Below are 17,257 nucleotides of genomic sequence, written 5' to 3' on the forward strand. Positions count from 1 at the left end.
TTTTTAAAAATGTTTTTAGTATTATTATTGTTTTTAGCCATTTGAACCACTTTTAATCTTGTAGGTTAGTGGCATAAAGTGTGTTCACTTTGCTTTGTAATCATTACCGCCATTCACCTTCATCTCTGGAACTTTTTTGATCTGGCGAAACTGAAACTCTGTACCCACTAAATATATTTCCCCCTCCTTGCATCATCTAGCAACCACTGTTCTCCATTAGTCTCTGTGAATTTGACTATTCTAGGTACATTGTATAAGTGGAATCATATAGAATTTGTCCTTTATTTCATTTAGCATAGTGTTCTCAAAGATGATCTATGTCTTAGCATGTATCAGAATTTCCTTCCTTTTTAAGGCTGAATATTATTCTTTTGTATTTATATGCCTTTTGTTGATTCATTCATCTATTCATTGGCACTTGGGTTGCTTCTACCTTTTGGCTTGGGAATAATATTTTATTGTGAATTCTGGATAATATTTCTGTGAACATACTATACATGTATGTCTTCAAGACCTTGCTTTGAATTCTTTTGGGTATGTACCCAGGAGTGGAATTGCCAGATCATATGTTAATTCTATTTTTATTTTGAGGAATTTCTATACTGTTTTTCCATAGCAGCTGTAACATTTCACATGGGTACGAACAGTGCACAAGGCTTCTAATTTCTCCATAATTTGTACAATTTCTCCCTGCCCAACTTATTTTCTGTTTTTTTTTTTTTTTTTTTGCATTAGCCACCTTACTGAGTGTGAGGGGGTTTTTTGTTGTTGCCCTGGGTCTTCATTGCTGCGCGTGGGCTTTGTCTAATTACAGCAAGTGGGGGCTGCTTGCCAGACGCGGTGTGTGGGCTTCTCCTTGCAGTGGCCTCTCTTGTTGCAGAGCGTGGCCTCTAGGTGCACGGGCTTCAGTAGTGGCAGCACGTGGGCTCATAGCAGTGTTGATTCACCTAATGGTTAGTGATATTGAGCAACTTTTTATGTGCTTACAGGACATTTGTCTGTCATCCCCAGAGAAATATCTAGTCAAGTTCTTTGCCCAATTTTGATTGTTTTCTTTTGTTGTTATCATTGAGTTTTAGGGGTTCTATGTATATTCTGGATGTTCATCCCTTATAAGATTTGTGGTTTGCAAATATTTTCCCTTTCTTTGGGTTGCTGTTTTACTCATTTGATGGTACTTTTCAATGAAAAAAAAGATTTTACTTTTGCTGACGCCCAATTTGTCCATTTTTAATTTGCTGCCTGTGCCTTTGGTGTTATAGCCAAGAAATCATTGCCAAACCCAACTTTACGAGGCTTTCTCCTTGTACTTTCTTATGAGACTTTAAAATTTTCTTTATTTTTTATAGGGTTGAACTTTGGCGAGAACCAAGCAAATCCTTGGGCATCAGCATTGTTGGTGGACGAGGGATGGGGAGTCGTCTAAGCAATGGTGAAGTGATGAGGGGCATTTTCATCAAACATGTTCTTGAAGATAGTCCAGCTGGCAAAAATGGAACCCTGAAACCTGGAGATAGAATAGTAGAGGTACCCTCCACTTAGCTTTCTGTGCTAAAATTACTCACCTGGGCCATCCTCTTTACCAAGGGAATCATCATCTTTACACTGACTCAACACTCGAGTAAAATATGTTTGTTGTTAAAGAATTTCTTTCTTATTTCTTTGTTTTCATCCATAATTTTTATCTTCAGTATATGATGACAAATTATATATATATATTGATAGGTGTTTGGAGGTATAACCAACTGTTTTAAAAAATGTTTGTGCTGAGATAAATTACTAAGTTCAGTTAAAAAAACAAAGCAGATTTCTCGGGGAATAATTAAATTGTTTAAAGTATGTGTACACACACAAAATGTATACATCACAGTTGAACACTCAAATAAGACTTTATTTCAGGAAATACCTAAATGTTGTTGGATAAGATTTTTTTAAATGAGTCTTCTTGGTAGTTTTTTATGCTAATATCCTCATTACCTTTTATAGAAAGGTCTCCCCACCACCCCCACCAACCCAAGTTTGGCTTTTCCTCCATATCATTGCTCTGCCCATTCCCCACTCATCACTGAGGGCTGTGTGTATGAGTATGCACGTGTGCATTGGTATGTACACATGTGCATGTATGTACACATCTCATTATATGTGAGAGAGAAGCATTTGGTCAAATTATATCTAATCCCTTCATTCAAAGCTAAGTTTAATATTTTATATCTACTCTTCTCACAAGTCACTCATCATTTACTCAACAAGTATTCCTAGAGCAACTGTTGCATTCCAGGTGCTATAACAGGCTCTGGGCATCCCACAGTAAATAAAACATCCAGCCTGCCTGTCAAGTGGGACAGACCTGACAAGTAATCAGGTCACTTCAGAATAGTGTGATGAATTATTTGATTAACATAAGCATAGTTTTAGTAAATGTGTAGAGGAAGTCAGCAAATCCTGACCCAGATTTGCTAGGTTGTCAGGAGGTAGAGAGTCAGTTAAGAGAGACAACTTCCAAACAAAAACCAACCAATCACTTTGTTACTATAGCAACCGTTATTTTTCCTTTGTACAAGTGATTGTCTCTCATTTTCTAAGTCCATATAACTTACACACTAAGATGCCTTAATTGTGTAGAGGGAGGTGGTAAAATCAGCCACAACGTGAACATTGTGGGTGTTGATCTATTGTTTAAAGTATATGTATACTGGGAACTGACAGAAGATTGAGACTTGAGAGAAAGCAAGGGCTCTGTCTGCTGTTTCTTTTTCTTCTTCTGACTGTTTATAAGGAAGAATGATGGGTTTTTTTTCTCTCTCTTCCTGTGTCTTTGCTCTTAAGTGATACTTTAGCCCCATGTTAAATAATTCTTTCTTCATTAGAGTACTACATGAAATTTCTAGTTTAAGTTTGTCCAAGTCAATTTATTTTATGAATACTTGACTACTGAATACTTTTGATCTAAGTAGAAAAATTAAGAAATGTTTATAATTATTTTGAGAAAGAATTAATCATACTTTGCACCAAAATGTTGTTTTAATGTATCAGTAGAGTTAAACACCCCTTTGAAATTGAAACGAAGTTTTTTCCCGTGTGCTAAAATACTGCTCAGTGGCAGTTTCTTGAATGCCGTTATGTGCAGGGTCCTTTTTCAGTAAATAAGAAAGCCTTAGGCCTCTGTGCTCTTTGGAATTCTCAAACATGACTCTGCTAAGAATCTGACATTCTAGAGACCTATGAAATATTCCATGAAAAGTATACAGTTCTTTGGACTTGAGCAAAGATATTTAATTTTCTGTTACATTTTCCCACTAATGAAATATATACTAAACATATATACTTTTATTTTGCAAAATGTTAGAAGCCATTTTCAATATGCACTGAAAGAGATGTTGCTATTTCATCTAAGTATCAACCTGATACTTAGATACTTTTATTTTATCTAAAATAAAATACAGTGTATAATTATTTTAAAGGTGGTAAGGCTCTTTGCAGAGATCTAATAATTTTATTTTTCAGAATCGTGTCTACTCTGATTTTGCTATTTTTATTGTATATATCATTCTCTGGCAATTGGAAATGTTAAAAGTATACCAGTATCCTATAGTTTTCTGGCAGGATTAGCATTTGGCCTTTCAGACTGTTTTCCTTCCTGTTCATGTAGTGCGTAAGCTGAACTGATCATCACCCAGACAAGCCGTGGTCAATAAAAAGTTCCAAAATAACTTTCATTCTCAAGCTATTTATACAAGATTTGCTAACAAGTAAGCACAATTTCTTGGCTTCCAACTCGTGTCATGTCTACTGCAAAGATTCTTTTGCCAAACGAACCTTACCATAACCTGATTTTTCTGTACATCAGAATTTTGTTTTTAACTTCAAGCTTCCCTAACAGAAATACACAAAGCATCACACACACACTTCCCAGACTGCTCTGTGATGACTGGGAAGAAAATTTGTACAGTGACTTTTATGATGAAAACAGCGCTTACTAGGCAGTTCCCTTGTATTATTTCTCTGATGATGTCATTTGTCAATTTAAAGGAACAACTGGGCAGTGTAAGGAAAGTAGAAGCAGAGCCTTCATTCTAATTGATTATTATTTCAGTTGCTTTTTGGAGACATAAATCTGTGTCCAAAACAAGGGACCACACGTCTGCTGGACAGATGAAAAATTCTGGAGTCTCACAAGTAGTCTCAATTATTTTTGAATCTGAAAAAGATTTTTTAGGAGCCTCACCCAGGATTCTCAAAACTCCAAATCAGCAAATTGTTCTGTTGTTCTATAGCTTCTTAAAATGTTAAGCTGAGGCCTTCCATTGCAGGTGGATGGCATGGACCTCAGAGATGCAAGCCATGAACAAGCTGTGGAAGCCATTCGGAAAGCAGGCAACCCTGTAGTCTTTATGGTACAGAGCATTATAAACAGACCAAGGGTAAGCGCAAACAAAGGGCAAGGTAGGCGTATCCAACAGTGTTCAACTTGGTATCTAACGTATCCAGGGCCAAGTTGTTTCTAGGACCCGAGATCGAGCCTTGAAATCTCAGGAGACTTTTAAAAAGTTTGTTTTGCTTTTTTTCCCCCATTGAGTTATCCTGAAAATCCTTCTACCATGTATAACAGACACTTGAAGTCTGTTGAAAACACATAGAAGTAGGATTCACTGGTGGCCCATAGGCATCTAGATGGATAATCATTTCACTATAGTCATAAAATATGTAAGTTGTTAAGAAGGATGTGGTGGAGTTATTCAGGTTGATAGTCTGTGATGTCTAGTCAGGTCTCTGAGAAATTAGAGAGAGTTCATTTTCTTTATAAATTCAGAATTTCTAGTATGCAATCTGTGATTTCCTGTGCATGGTCTTTAATGCATCTGTCTATCTTAGTGGACATTAACTTTGCATATGATGGATTTTTTTGTTTGTTTGTTTAAGCTGTACGTTTATATACTCAGAATTTCATACCTGCTGTTTCCCAGCCACCATCACTGAATAGCTCTCATCACTGTGTAGCCCCTGGTAGACAGAGACCTATTAATCCATTTTACTGTTGGTTATTACAAGTGAAATGGCTTTAAAAATATTTTAGAAATCTAAGCACATCCAGTGCATGTTGTTGATGAAGATACTAAGAGAAGCTTTGTATATTTGATAGGTTGCCAAAGATGAACATTATGCCAGTAGTTTAAAACTATTTTTTCTATATCTTCTTTATGCCTCAGTGGAAAAAAAAAATTTTTTTCCCCTGTGCAGTAGCTCTTAAACATATTGGGCCTTAGAAAGTTCTTCAGATTTACTGAGAAGTTAGCGTAGCATTTCAGCAGTTTCTTAGAACTCCTGAGGCTCATACAGGGTCCACTTCTGGATATAAGAATCTGTCATACTGATTCTTTTGAAATAACTGCTTATTAGCTTTTAGGGTTTGTTGTCTTTAAAAAGAAAATATTAACACATGTAAGAAAAGTGAAAAAGATCATCTGAAATTTAAACTGTGTAATTTTATTCATACAATATATTTAATTTTAATTTTTAAAGTTAAAAATTTAAGATAGCAATATCAAGTTATGGAGGAAGCAGCGTAGTGAAAAGGTTTTTAGAGATCAGTAAAAGAAACTTTTCAATATTCGCTGCCCCAGGAAACAAACTGACCAGATTTATCTTGTTGGTTTTTCCTTTGGTCATCATGACAGGTGAGGCTCTGGTCTGAGTTCACTCTAAGAAATGAATTAGTAGTTCCTAATGTAAGCAGTTATCTTCACATTTGCAGTTTTTAATCATTCAGTTATTTATTGTTAGGTGATAATTATCCATTCAGATAAGAAAATCTGCCAAATGGTGGGACCAGATCATCCTGCATTCTTTTCAAATGCTGTTCAGTTTGTTTAAATAACTACAGATCTTTCATTTGTTTCCATTTGCTATGTTAAACATAGACACAGCATGATGATGTTGGTAAATGGCTGTTTAAGTTAAAGCTGTTTTGTGTGTGTGTATGTGGGTTTTATTCTTTTTTTATTTTTGCTTTCCAACTTTTGTATCATTTAGGACAGTACTACAAACTGCTGAGTCAGATTCTCAGATTACTTTTAAATATTAAACTGCAATATTTGTTTCAATGCCAAGTTGCATTTTCTAATGTGCTGGGAAGATATTTTCTCATGCACCTGGAAAATATTCCTGTTTTATAATCTGAGGTATAATGACGCCTGATTTGTAGTAATATTCCAGAATAAATCTTGCTTAGAATGACATGTGTAGTCACATGATACGTGACAGGGTTTAGGACCTGATACCCTAAAACTAAACACCTTGGCATACTGAATATTTAAATAGAAGTTATTTGAGAAAAGGCAGGTGCTAGAAGGACTCTGACCTCTCCTTTCTCCCCTGAAGCAAGTCATAAGACTCCCCTGAGAGATCTTTGGGAGAGGCGCGTCCTTACCTCCAGATGAGGAGGACCCCTGAGAGGAATCTGAGTGAACAGGCGTTGCTAAGTTTTCCACAGTTAACTATGCTTAGCTCATGCTGTTTCGTCCTGTCATATTTTCCCCAACTTTCTACTCTTCATCAGCCCTCCCATAAAAGCACTCAGACTTAACCATTTCTTCTGGTCTTCATTGCCCAGTGGAGGCCCTGTGTCACACAGAACTTAGGTTACATCAGTATGCATGTTTTTTTTCTCATTAATTTGTTGTTTGTTACAGAGATCCAATATCCAATGAGATATTGGGCTTCCCAGGTGGTGCCAGTAGTAAAGAACCCGCCTGCAAATGCAGAAGACATCATGCCGCTGCAGTGGCTGGGTCCAGACGATCCCCTGGAGGAGGGCGTGGCAACCGCTCCAGTATTCTTGCCTGGAGAATCCCATGGACAGAGGAGCCTGGTGGGCTTCAGTCCATAGGGTTACAAAGAGTTGGATATGACTGCAGGGACTTAGGACTTCCCCAGTAGCTTAGTGGGTAAAGAATTTGCCTGCAATGCAGGCAGATGTGGGTTCGATCCCTGGGTTCGGAAGATCCTCTGGAGAAGGAAACGGCTATGCCCTCCAGTATCCGTGGCTGAAAAATCCCATGGACAGAGAGCCTGGCGGGCTACAGTTCATGGGGTCACAAAAGTTGGATACAACTTAGCATGCACACCTTAGCACAGTACAACAAAATGAGATATACTTAGTTTTCAGTAATCTACTTATCTGTGGAATTAATCGTGTCTCCAGGAATCTACAGGGAAAAATATCATAAATACTTCAGAGTTTTTTTGGGCTTCTGTGGTGGCTCAGTGGTACAGAATCTGCCTGCCAGTGCAGGAGACATGGGTTCCATCCCTGGGTTGGGAAGATCCCCTGGAGGAGGAGATAGCAACCCAGTCCAGTATTCTTGCCTGGAGAGTCCCATGGACAGAAGGGCCTAGCAGGCTACAGTCCATTGGGTCGGTTGCAGAGTCAGACACAACTTAGCGACCAAACAAGAGTCTCTTAATGGTAAATGTTTTATTTGTGGATATAATAAAGCATCAAGAAAATCTTGTACATAGACTGAAAACTAGTCAGTATTTTTAGCTCTTCAACTGTTCAAGAATTAGAACTTCCCAGAACTAACCCTGATAATTTCTACCGGTATGACAGTTCACAGTTCAGTCTGACCACATTGTCGTATTAAGGGGTGGGCCCCACTAATTTGGGCCAGATGATGATTTTGTCTTCCCTGTGCTTCTTAGTTAATAAAATTTCTATTTTTTATCAGCCCTTGGAACTATAAACACGTTTCGTCATTGATTTTTTAAGGAGAAATACACTCTCCCTATAAATCCTTCCCTCATAATAGAATGTTCTGCTATTTCCTGTGCTCTGCTCACCCTGTACTTTTATACTCTCCTTTCAGGGCCAAATTCTAATCCTATGTGAGCTGCAAGTTGAAAAAGCAAAAAGCAAAGCCAAACAAAAAAAACCAGAGCTTTTTTCAAATATTCCATTTCTTGACGTCATTGTTTTGATTCATCTTGTTCTACAGAATTATAAAGGAAATGTAAAACCTTACAATTCCATGTATGAGGATTAGAAATAATCTACCTTCCATAACATTGAGTTACTTTGCCTAGGATGTGCTTTTAATCTCTGCCTGGTCAATTCTTCCACCTTAATAATTTTTTTTTTTTTTTTTTTTTTTTTTTGTGTTTGTGATCTTCCCCTTTGTAAAGCAGGAGTTGACATTTTAAATAAAAAAGCAGAGGGAAAGTTGAGATGAGCAGAAATGTCAGCGTGCCCATTTCTTTTGCCCATCTTCCTTCTGTAGGAAAAAACTTTGTAGGAAGAGCAGATTGAAAGGGTGATGTGGCATAAGCTTTACTATAGCAGTACTGAGTGAGGGTTGTCTCTGTAGAGGGCAGGGTGGTGTCACATGACAACCTCTTCCTACTCTCGATGCTCTCCAGTAGGGCTTTTTTATAGAGAGAAGTAACACAAACAGTTAATTAGAGCCAAACAGAATTTTAAATGTCTGCAATTTCCTCTGAAAGATACAGTCAATAAAAGAAAAAGTAGTGTGAAAAAAAATTTATTGTGCTAAGGAAATTACTTTTTTTTACTATGAAAATGCTACATTCTCCTTGGCAGTCATCCTGCCTGTAATATGTATATTCAACACCAGTAGTCCAAGCTCAGGATATATCAGGCGAGCCACAAAACCTATGTGAACACTCTAAGGCAGGACTTCAGATATTACCCAGACCTCATAAATTCCCCAATAAGATGGGAACTTTTATAGGAAATTAAAAATAGCTGTCTGTCTATATTTTGTGGTGTTCCTAGCACCATAAAAAGTGGGCAGAAATAGAGAACACCACTATAGGAAGTGGTTCATTTCTTTAAAAATTATTGATTTCCTTGTTTAAATAATACTATTGATTGAAGCAACCTTAAAATCTAATCAAGGTATAAAGAGACTCCTAACTGGGAAACAAAATAACAGAACACTGAAGATTACCAGTGGACTAGAAGACACATGTTTAGTTTGCATTCTGCAACTGATAGACTCTTTTTTTTTTTTTTTTTTTTTTTACCAAAACAGTGTAATTTGCTTCTAAGTATAAATAAAAAACCATTTATGGTTTTTAATATTGAAGCATGTTTACTGATATGCATGGAACATATGTTAATATAAGTGGGTGAAATATATATGCTTATCTGTTGGTGATAGTGACAGCATTCAGTGAAATTGAAAGAAATTTGGGGCCAGTTTGATAGACTTGCTTCCTTCTGTGTTCTGTGGCCAGATTTAGATTTGCGTGTGGATTCACATTGCTCTAGGAAACACTTAGTTCTAGACTGTTTGATAAAATGTTGTTGTTAATGATGATATCTGATAGGATCCGATGTCACATAGTTATTTAAGTGAGTAATTACTTTGTCCTGATAATGGAGTTGTAGATACATTTCTCCTGTGCTCAGCACCTCTTATGTTTCCTTTTAGAAATCCCCTTTGCCTTCCTTGCTGCACTGGCTTTCCCCTAAGTACAAGCTCAGCAGCACTAACCCATTTGCTGGTTCTCTACAGTTCCACGCTGACAAGGTTGTATAATGACCATTGTCTTGCCATTGCCTTTTTTCCCATGTTCTGTTCTTTGTGGCTACTGTGCCTTTGTCCCAGTTCAATGTTGACTGAATTTGGGCAAGGAAAAAAAACAACTGTGTGTTTGGAGTGGGCATGCAAATCCTTTCTTAAGCACATTTTCTTGTCAGAACCTATTCATTTTTATAGCTGAAATTAGACGGCCCTTCTGAAGAGTAAGGGAAAATCGTGAGTCCACTGCCCTTCTTATATTTTGGTATGAGTTGAATTTTCAGATATGTAAATTTTTGTTAGTTGCAAAACGTATAAGCTACTTTCATACATAATTTCTCTAAAAACCTTGTGTTAAGTCCTTCTCAGACTTATACAAGGTGGTCCTCAAAGCTCTTCTTTAGTTAATCAGCCCACACATAATTGTGTGTGTGCGAGAATCTGTTGAATATTCATAAAGGATGTCCATGTAAATGCCTGATCAGGAAGCAGGGAACTGTTTCAACATTTGTAAATCTATACTTGGATTTGTCATATTCTGATGAAATTATAAATCCAAAAATGAAACAAAAACTTATGAGAATTTGTATACAATAATTTGATTGTGAAAGGAGAAAAGCTGTTAACAATTTTTTTCAGGGAGCATTTTATGAATATTCATTGGATTTTCATGTTATTGTAATACAGATAATCAAAGATGCTGTATCTGAAGGAATATGTTTTCTGTTACTGTAGGCATTACAGAATTCAAGTAGAGTTCTCTTCCGTTGTTCCCCAACTAATCCTTTTGCTCCCACACCATTTAAGGTTTGTCTTAGTGTGAAATTCTCATGAGTCAGTGAGTGTGTTACAGTGTGCTATGCGTGTACATTATACTTGTGTGCATACATGGCATGGAGTGATTTCAAGTACACTGCATTTTTGCCAGTGAAGGCTGAATGGTCTTCATTAAAGAATTGTGTTTTTGTGGATAAATTTTTAGAAGTCAACAGCAAGCTAAATTCCACAATCTCAATAAGAATGAGAGTATCAGGCATAACAAAATAGAACACCTATTTCCTTTTTAGTAAATGCAGGCTTATATTGGCTTTATGATTAACCAGCTATGTTAGGGCAACATTTGAATTTATTCACAGTATGAAAATGTTCTGCCTAAGTAAGATCCTGAATAGTTTTTAGACAAGTGAATTTCGTTTGTTCATTTGTTTTTAAGGAAATAACAGCTCAGGAAAGTTATGCAGAGAGTAAGATCTATAAAATTTGCATCTGTAAATTTATTAAAATTATGACAAGTTTAAGATAGACTTGATTCTGCTTTTTCAAAATGAAATGGGCTTAATTCATGCTTCTCAAATTTTCCATTGTTAGTAAATTTTTAAAAGAATTTTAATGAGAAATATTCTAAATTACATGTTTCTCCCTACCTTAGTATCATTACTGACCCTTCTGGATCAAATGAAGTTTTTTATTTGTTTGTTCTTACGTATTTGTACATTGTTTTTTTTGAAAGTTTTATGGCATAGCACTTGGAAAGATAACAGGATTCTGTTGGCACTGGTAGATTTTGTCTGTTTGGCCAATGGTATGTAAACTAAACATTTTAAATACAGCAGATTCTGTGACTTGAAAATTTGTTGCCCATCCATTCATTAGTGGCTGTCAATCAGCTCACCTGTGCTTTGCCAGAAAAATAGTAATTCATGGTTACCAGGACCATTTTGTGGGTAGCTTAGAGTCCTGAAGTAGTGTCTGAATCATTAAAGAAAGATCATATTCAGCGCCCTATGGTTTTATTTTTAGGTATATTTTGACTCTTAACACCACTGAATAATTTCTAAGTATTTGTACATTCCTTTTATTTACTATATTCTGTGAGAAGTACTTTTAATCACATTTTTTTTCCAGATATACATGTGTAAAATAAAATGAGGCAAATCAGAGGGATTTTTGTATAGGAAAAAAAAAAACAGAGAAAGAAGGAGAAATGTAGGCTCAAGGCATCAGGGACAGCCTGACAACGGGGTTGGAACTTTAACCGGGCATCTGTGACCCTTCGTTTAGGTCCTCTGTGTCTTACTGTAGAAACTGGAGTAGAAAACGTTACAGTGGAAAGTGCATTGGGTAGGTTAGAAATTAAGCAAAGAGAAGTCTGGTTTCACTAGGTTATTCTGAACAAAATCTTTCGCTTCCCATGGCCTTGGCCTTTAATCTGTAAAGTGACTTAAAGACGTTTCTAACTCTAATCTGCTTGAGAATCTTTAATATAAAACCTTGACCCACTATGTTTCAATTAAGAAAAGAAAAGAACCTGATGATACCAAATCCTTTTTTTTTTTTTTTAAATCAAGACTTGTAGACTTAAGTGACAGCAAACATACCAACCAAGCTTTGGGTTTTTATGAAGTATTCAACCCTGTTTTTCCATTTATGTTTAGGGCTACCTTGGCAAGCGGATGGTGGTTTTGTCCCTTAAAACCAGCCCCTCAGATCTGAATTTGTGTGCTCTTTGCTAACAAGCAGTCACCCTATTAGAGGCTCCTGCATGTGCAGTGCTTATTTCATGAATTTGTTGAGTCTTGTGGAGAGAGGATTCAGGTAGCAATAGAAATATTTATATATAATCTCACTAACAAGCTTTGAACTGCTTTGTTCAATTACATGATTAACTTTGATACTTTGTTTCCAGTTTCTTGGAAGACTTTTTTAGACTTCCACAGTCTTGTCCAGATGAGTTTTGAATGAGAATTTTTTTTCCCAAAACACGAAATTTGTACAACTTTCCATCTTCAGTTATTTAAGCCTGCAAATTGAGTAATTCTTCACCTAAAATACCATGTAATCACTTAATGGATTATGCTCTGAACATACTGATTTGTTTAGTGTATTTAAACTTTACCTGAATCCTGTCTGCCATTTTTATATATGTGTATTTTCCCATTATTTAATATGTTAGATATTTTAAAGCTAATAGTTTGGTTTCTGATGTTGCAGTCTTACTTCTTTTCCTTGAGTTTTCCTTCCTTAGACTACACATACCCACTGCATTCTTCTTGTTCCCACAGGTGCCCAGTCAGTCAGAATCAGAGTCAGAAAAGCCTCCTCTGTGCCACTCACCTCCACCCCCGCCTCCAGTGTTGGCAGAAATGAGTGGGGATCAGGCTCTGTCATCTGCAAATGAAACCTCAGAAGATGTGGATGAAGAGGATGAGTTTGGTTATAGCTGGAGTAAGTTGTCTGTTTCAAATGCATTGACTTGTAAAAGGTATCAAACTGTTCATAGCTCTGGGTCTCTCAAGACTTATGCCCCAGATGGGTAAGTACATTTCATCGTCAGTTACATGTAATGCAGTTTTGTGTAGAAAAAAACTAATTTTGTTGTACTTGAATATAACACACATTCCTGAGGCATGAAATCACCTTTCTTCTGTTTTTTAAATCTGCAACGCTGTTCAAGCCCACTTTGCATTTTTCTGCAAGTTGAGGTGGTCAGGGCACTCTGTCAGAAGCTGTACTGGATCCGCCCTCTCATGGTTTCCAACAGAGCATCACCCCTTTTAGGCCTCAGATTCTTCATTATAAAATCTATTTGTTGTTGCTATTTGAACAGCCTGGAATTTAGGTATTTCTGTACTGACACGGTAACATAGTGTAAGTGTTGAGATTAAAAACTTGGGGCATTGGGAAGTTGTTTAACGACCTCTAAATTTTAGTGGGGTGGTTTTCCCCCCTTTTAAATGTGCTTTCTGCCTCAGGTTGCTGAAGGTTAATTAGATAATGTCTGAGCACGATGCCTGATGCACAGGAATCATTTGAAGGCAGTTGTTGTTAGGATCATGGGAGTGTCTCTGTTTCCTAACGAAATAAGCCATTTTACAGAGGTTAGCCCAAAGTTATGTGTCAGTGCTTTAAAAAGTTTCATTTAAAAAAATGTAATTGTTTTCCTTAAGAATACTGTGATATGTGCTTTGGGGAAGTACAGAGTATAAAATTTGTACTGCTAGATTCTAGAAGGAGTCAGGAAATGGCAGTGTATGAAATTGATGCAATTAAGAATTAATATAGAATGCATTACATTAACCCCTTAGTAAGATTTTCTAAGGGATGATTTGTAAAGTTTGCAGTTTTCTTAGTTTTATTCCTAATGAAATTAGAATATTTTGCTAATCCATCAAACTGGCCAGAAAGTACTCTGAGGAAAACATGAAATGGAATGTTTCAGTTACCTATTATCATATTCCAAGCCACTCCAAAACTTAATGGCTCAAGAAAACAGGTTATTAGCTCCCTCACATGCCTGGTGGTTAGTGTTAGCCACTGGCTGGTTGGTCATCTGGGCCTGGGACACCTACCAGATTACAGAATAAACTCTACCTTTTGAACATGGGAGATGAGAGATAATGAAAGGTCTCATTTAATGAGAAAAGGTACATCCATGTGCCCTGGTTGGATGGCTCTGTGCGATAAGAAAACCCATTCCATCTAATCTGGATCTGTGTATCCAGTACCACCCAGCGTGATGCAATGTGCAATGTCCGTGTTGCTCTGGGAGAAAAGTTTCCCCTGACCATGGAAGACAAAGCCTCTGGATGTTCTATTCTCTGTAAATGATAAAGTAGCTTTCTGTTTTAATCACAGTCTTTGGAGAGCTTATTCACATGATCATGTGGAACACTTCTTTGGGTCTGCTCACCTCAGGTGAACTGATTAGTCAGACACTGTACTCTCTGCATCCTAGAGGCAGAGAAACTACCCAGAATTTGGGTGCTCTAGGAAACCAGTCTTGACGCCCAGGAGGCCAGTCTGTTTAGCTTTCCTTAACTGCTAAGAATTTTGGTACAGTCATGACCTTATAATGCCATTCTCAATAACCTTCCAGAGTAAAGCATTTGGCTGTGAATTATCTCTTACTGCCTGTGGTTTTTTTGTTCTTGTCGTGTGCAGAAAATATCAGAGAACGTTATGGAAGCCTCACAGGCGAGCTCCACATGATCGAACTAGAGAAAGGTCGTAGTGGTTTGGGTCTGAGTCTTGCTGGGAACAAAGACCGATCGAGAATGAGTGTTTTTATAGTGGGGATTGATCCAAATGGAGCAGCTGGGAAAGATGGTCAACTGCAGATTGCAGATGAGCTTCTAGAGGTAAGTTCTGATGACAAACGCTGCATTTACTCCTGCTGAATTGGTGTGACAGAGCCATCAGTTTCCAGAAAACCCACCTGGGTCTCATATGGTGACTGAGAAAACTATCACTCACCTAATAACAAAGATGCATTGCAGCAAATTTGGCTCGAGACCAAATTTCTGCTAAGTACCACCCATGTTCCCATTAATTTCCATTAAAGGTTGTGACTGTGTAGCACCAGAAAAAATTTTTGCCCCAAGACAGTAATAAAGATCACACTTCAAAAACATTTTTTTGTTTGTGCTGCATTTTTATTAGGAGCTTTTGAAAAACCAAATGACCAATCACGCCCTTGTAATGAGACTGATCACTGGACCTTCTAGAAGTTGAATCCCTCATGGCAGACTTGTTGGGGGTAGATTGTTGTGGGGTTGAATTTAAGGCTAAAAAACAAAAACAGTAATTCAGCCCACCAAGCAAAATAAACTTGCAAACTATACTTTTATAGTGTTTAGAATTGTGTTTGCCTGATTTTTTGTCCTTGCCTCCTATAGGCTGGGGTCCAAGTGTCTTTACACTGCTTTAGCACATTTTCCCATGCCTCCTGTGTTTCCCTCTTTGCTGGGAAGGCCCACTCAGCAGGGGCTAACTGACAGGATGACTGGCAGTTTCCACCAGGTAGTATGCTGCTTAAGCACCTTCCACTGCCTGAAACCTGCATATACCAGCACTGCTTCTCCCAGTGGCCTACCCCCAGGCCTTGAGTTCTGATGTTAACTGTGAACTGTGATAGTCAGGCCTTCCCAGGATGATCTATGCTGATCACAGGTGCCTCTGCAGAGCCCTTGCTTGTACAGAGTACTCTAGAAGCTTCTTGCCTGTCTGGATACTCTCCTGTAGTCAGTCCAAGTGATGCCTTGTTAGTCCATGGAGATCAGACTACATTCATGGAATTTTAATGTTGGCTTTCAACATGAGCTTTTTCTTAACTCAGCATCAAAGTCAGGTTCATGTTCTGGGAAAGAAAACATATGTTCTATTTTAAAGGAAGGAAAAAAAATTGCTTTTCATTAGATTGATGTTGTTTAGTTGCCAAGTCCTATCTCACTCTTGTGAACCCATGAACTGTAGCCTACCAGGCTCCTCTGTCCATGAGATTCTTCAGGCAAGAATACTGGAGTGGGTTGCCATTTCCTCCTCTGGGGAATCTTCCCAACCCAGAAGATCTAACATACATATTCTGCATTGGCAGGCATATTCTTTACCACTGCACCACCAGGGAAGTCCTTTTCATTAGAAAGGATATAAAAATTTGTGAAATTAAAATTCTGGGCTCAATTAATGATATTTATTTCTCATAGATCAATGGTCAAATTTTATATGGAAGAAGTCATCAGAATGCTTCATCAATCATCAAATGTGCCCCTTCTAAAGTAAAAATAATTTTTATCAGGTGAGCATTTTCTTTTCCTGGTTTATAAATATTTTTCCTTAGCCATTCAATTCTGATTCTTTTGAATAAAGATGAAACATATAGAAATGTGTAAGTGTTGTAGTTCCAAGTCTTTGTGGCTACAAAATTTTGTCTAATAATCTTAGCTAAAGAATGAAAATAGTATGAATGGTCATGATATTACAGGTTAGTGCTTTTTTCCTTTAGAAATAAAGATGCAGTGAGTCAGATGGCCGTATGTCCTGGGCATCCAGTGGAACCTTCACCTGCTACCTCAGAGAATCTTCAAAATAAGGAGGTTTGTAGCTTATATTTGTTTCTCTGGGAAGCTTTAGTTTATGCATCAGTTATTAATTTTGCTAAAAATTATAGAGCCCTTTCAGGGATATAAGAGAGAAGTAAACTTCTTGATCCCCTTGATCCCCAATATGTTTATAGCCTAGTTTATGGAATACTCATGTAAATAAGCACTGCTTACATGAAGCCTGGCAGTAGAGCCTGTCAAAGGAATAATGAAGGTAGAAAAGGAGTTGTCAGTTTTACCTCTGGGGAGAGAATGGGAACATAGGGGAGGTTGCACATGAGGTGTACATTGAAAGTAGATGTCTTGGGGGCCATAAACATTGCAAGCAGAGGACATGGATTGAGGAATGGGCTGGGGGCTCTGGCAAATGCAGAGAATTGATAACTGCAGAGCCCTGCTGAGCAGTGGGAGGCAGGGAACAGGTGGGGTTAGAGCATGAGGATCACCATGCAGGCCTTGTCTTTTAGGCTATATCTTTGCAGACTCAAAGAATGAAGATTATTTTTAAGAACTCTGGAAATGGTACAGAGAAAAACCACAGGTTACAGGACAGAGAAGGGAGTAAGAGAATTAGAGTAGTTCACGGGATAGATATGGAGGACCTGAACTGATGCCCAAAAATAAAAGAGAAGAAATGGTTGTGTCAGGTCTTTAGAACCCAAACAGATATTACTTCATCTCTAACTAAATATATTTGGTGAGGAAAAATGACTGGTTGAGAATGTATTTATCCAACAGATACATTCACTTACACCAGGTACCATTTGGGGGCTGAGCATAGGCCGCAGAATGAAGCAGACGAGATGTACCAGGCTTCCAGATGTCTTGATTTGGTGA

The 17,257-nt window shown here is 37.6% G+C and overlaps 1 protein-coding gene across 8 annotated transcripts in view; it reads left to right on the top strand.

The window, feature by feature from the left end:
• The window catches only part of MPDZ (multiple PDZ domain crumbs cell polarity complex component), a 162,177-nt gene that overhangs the window by 114,089 nt on the left and 30,831 nt on the right, over nucleotides 1–17,257 (top strand). For 6 of the 8 annotated variants that reach the window (XM_061132561.1, XM_061132564.1, XM_061132566.1 and 3 more), the window contains 6 exons: nucleotides 1,350–1,527; nucleotides 4,311–4,421; nucleotides 12,605–12,767; nucleotides 14,484–14,680; nucleotides 16,025–16,116; nucleotides 16,324–16,414. In XM_061132561.1, coding sequence (XP_060988544.1) covers nucleotides 1,350–1,527; nucleotides 4,311–4,421; nucleotides 12,605–12,767; nucleotides 14,484–14,680; nucleotides 16,025–16,116; nucleotides 16,324–16,414 — 832 coding nt within the window. Of the gene's footprint in view, nucleotides 1–1,349; nucleotides 1,528–4,310; nucleotides 4,422–9,452; nucleotides 9,552–12,604; nucleotides 12,768–14,483; nucleotides 14,681–16,024; nucleotides 16,117–16,323; nucleotides 16,415–17,257 lie in introns of all 8 variants that reach the window. The other 2 variants (XM_061132568.1, XM_061132565.1) reach the window with 2 other exon arrangements.

This window comes from Dama dama, chromosome 29, assembly GCF_033118175.1.
Source record: "Dama dama isolate Ldn47 chromosome 29, ASM3311817v1, whole genome shotgun sequence".
In the NCBI taxonomy this organism is placed as follows: domain Eukaryota; kingdom Metazoa; phylum Chordata; class Mammalia; order Artiodactyla; family Cervidae; genus Dama; species Dama dama.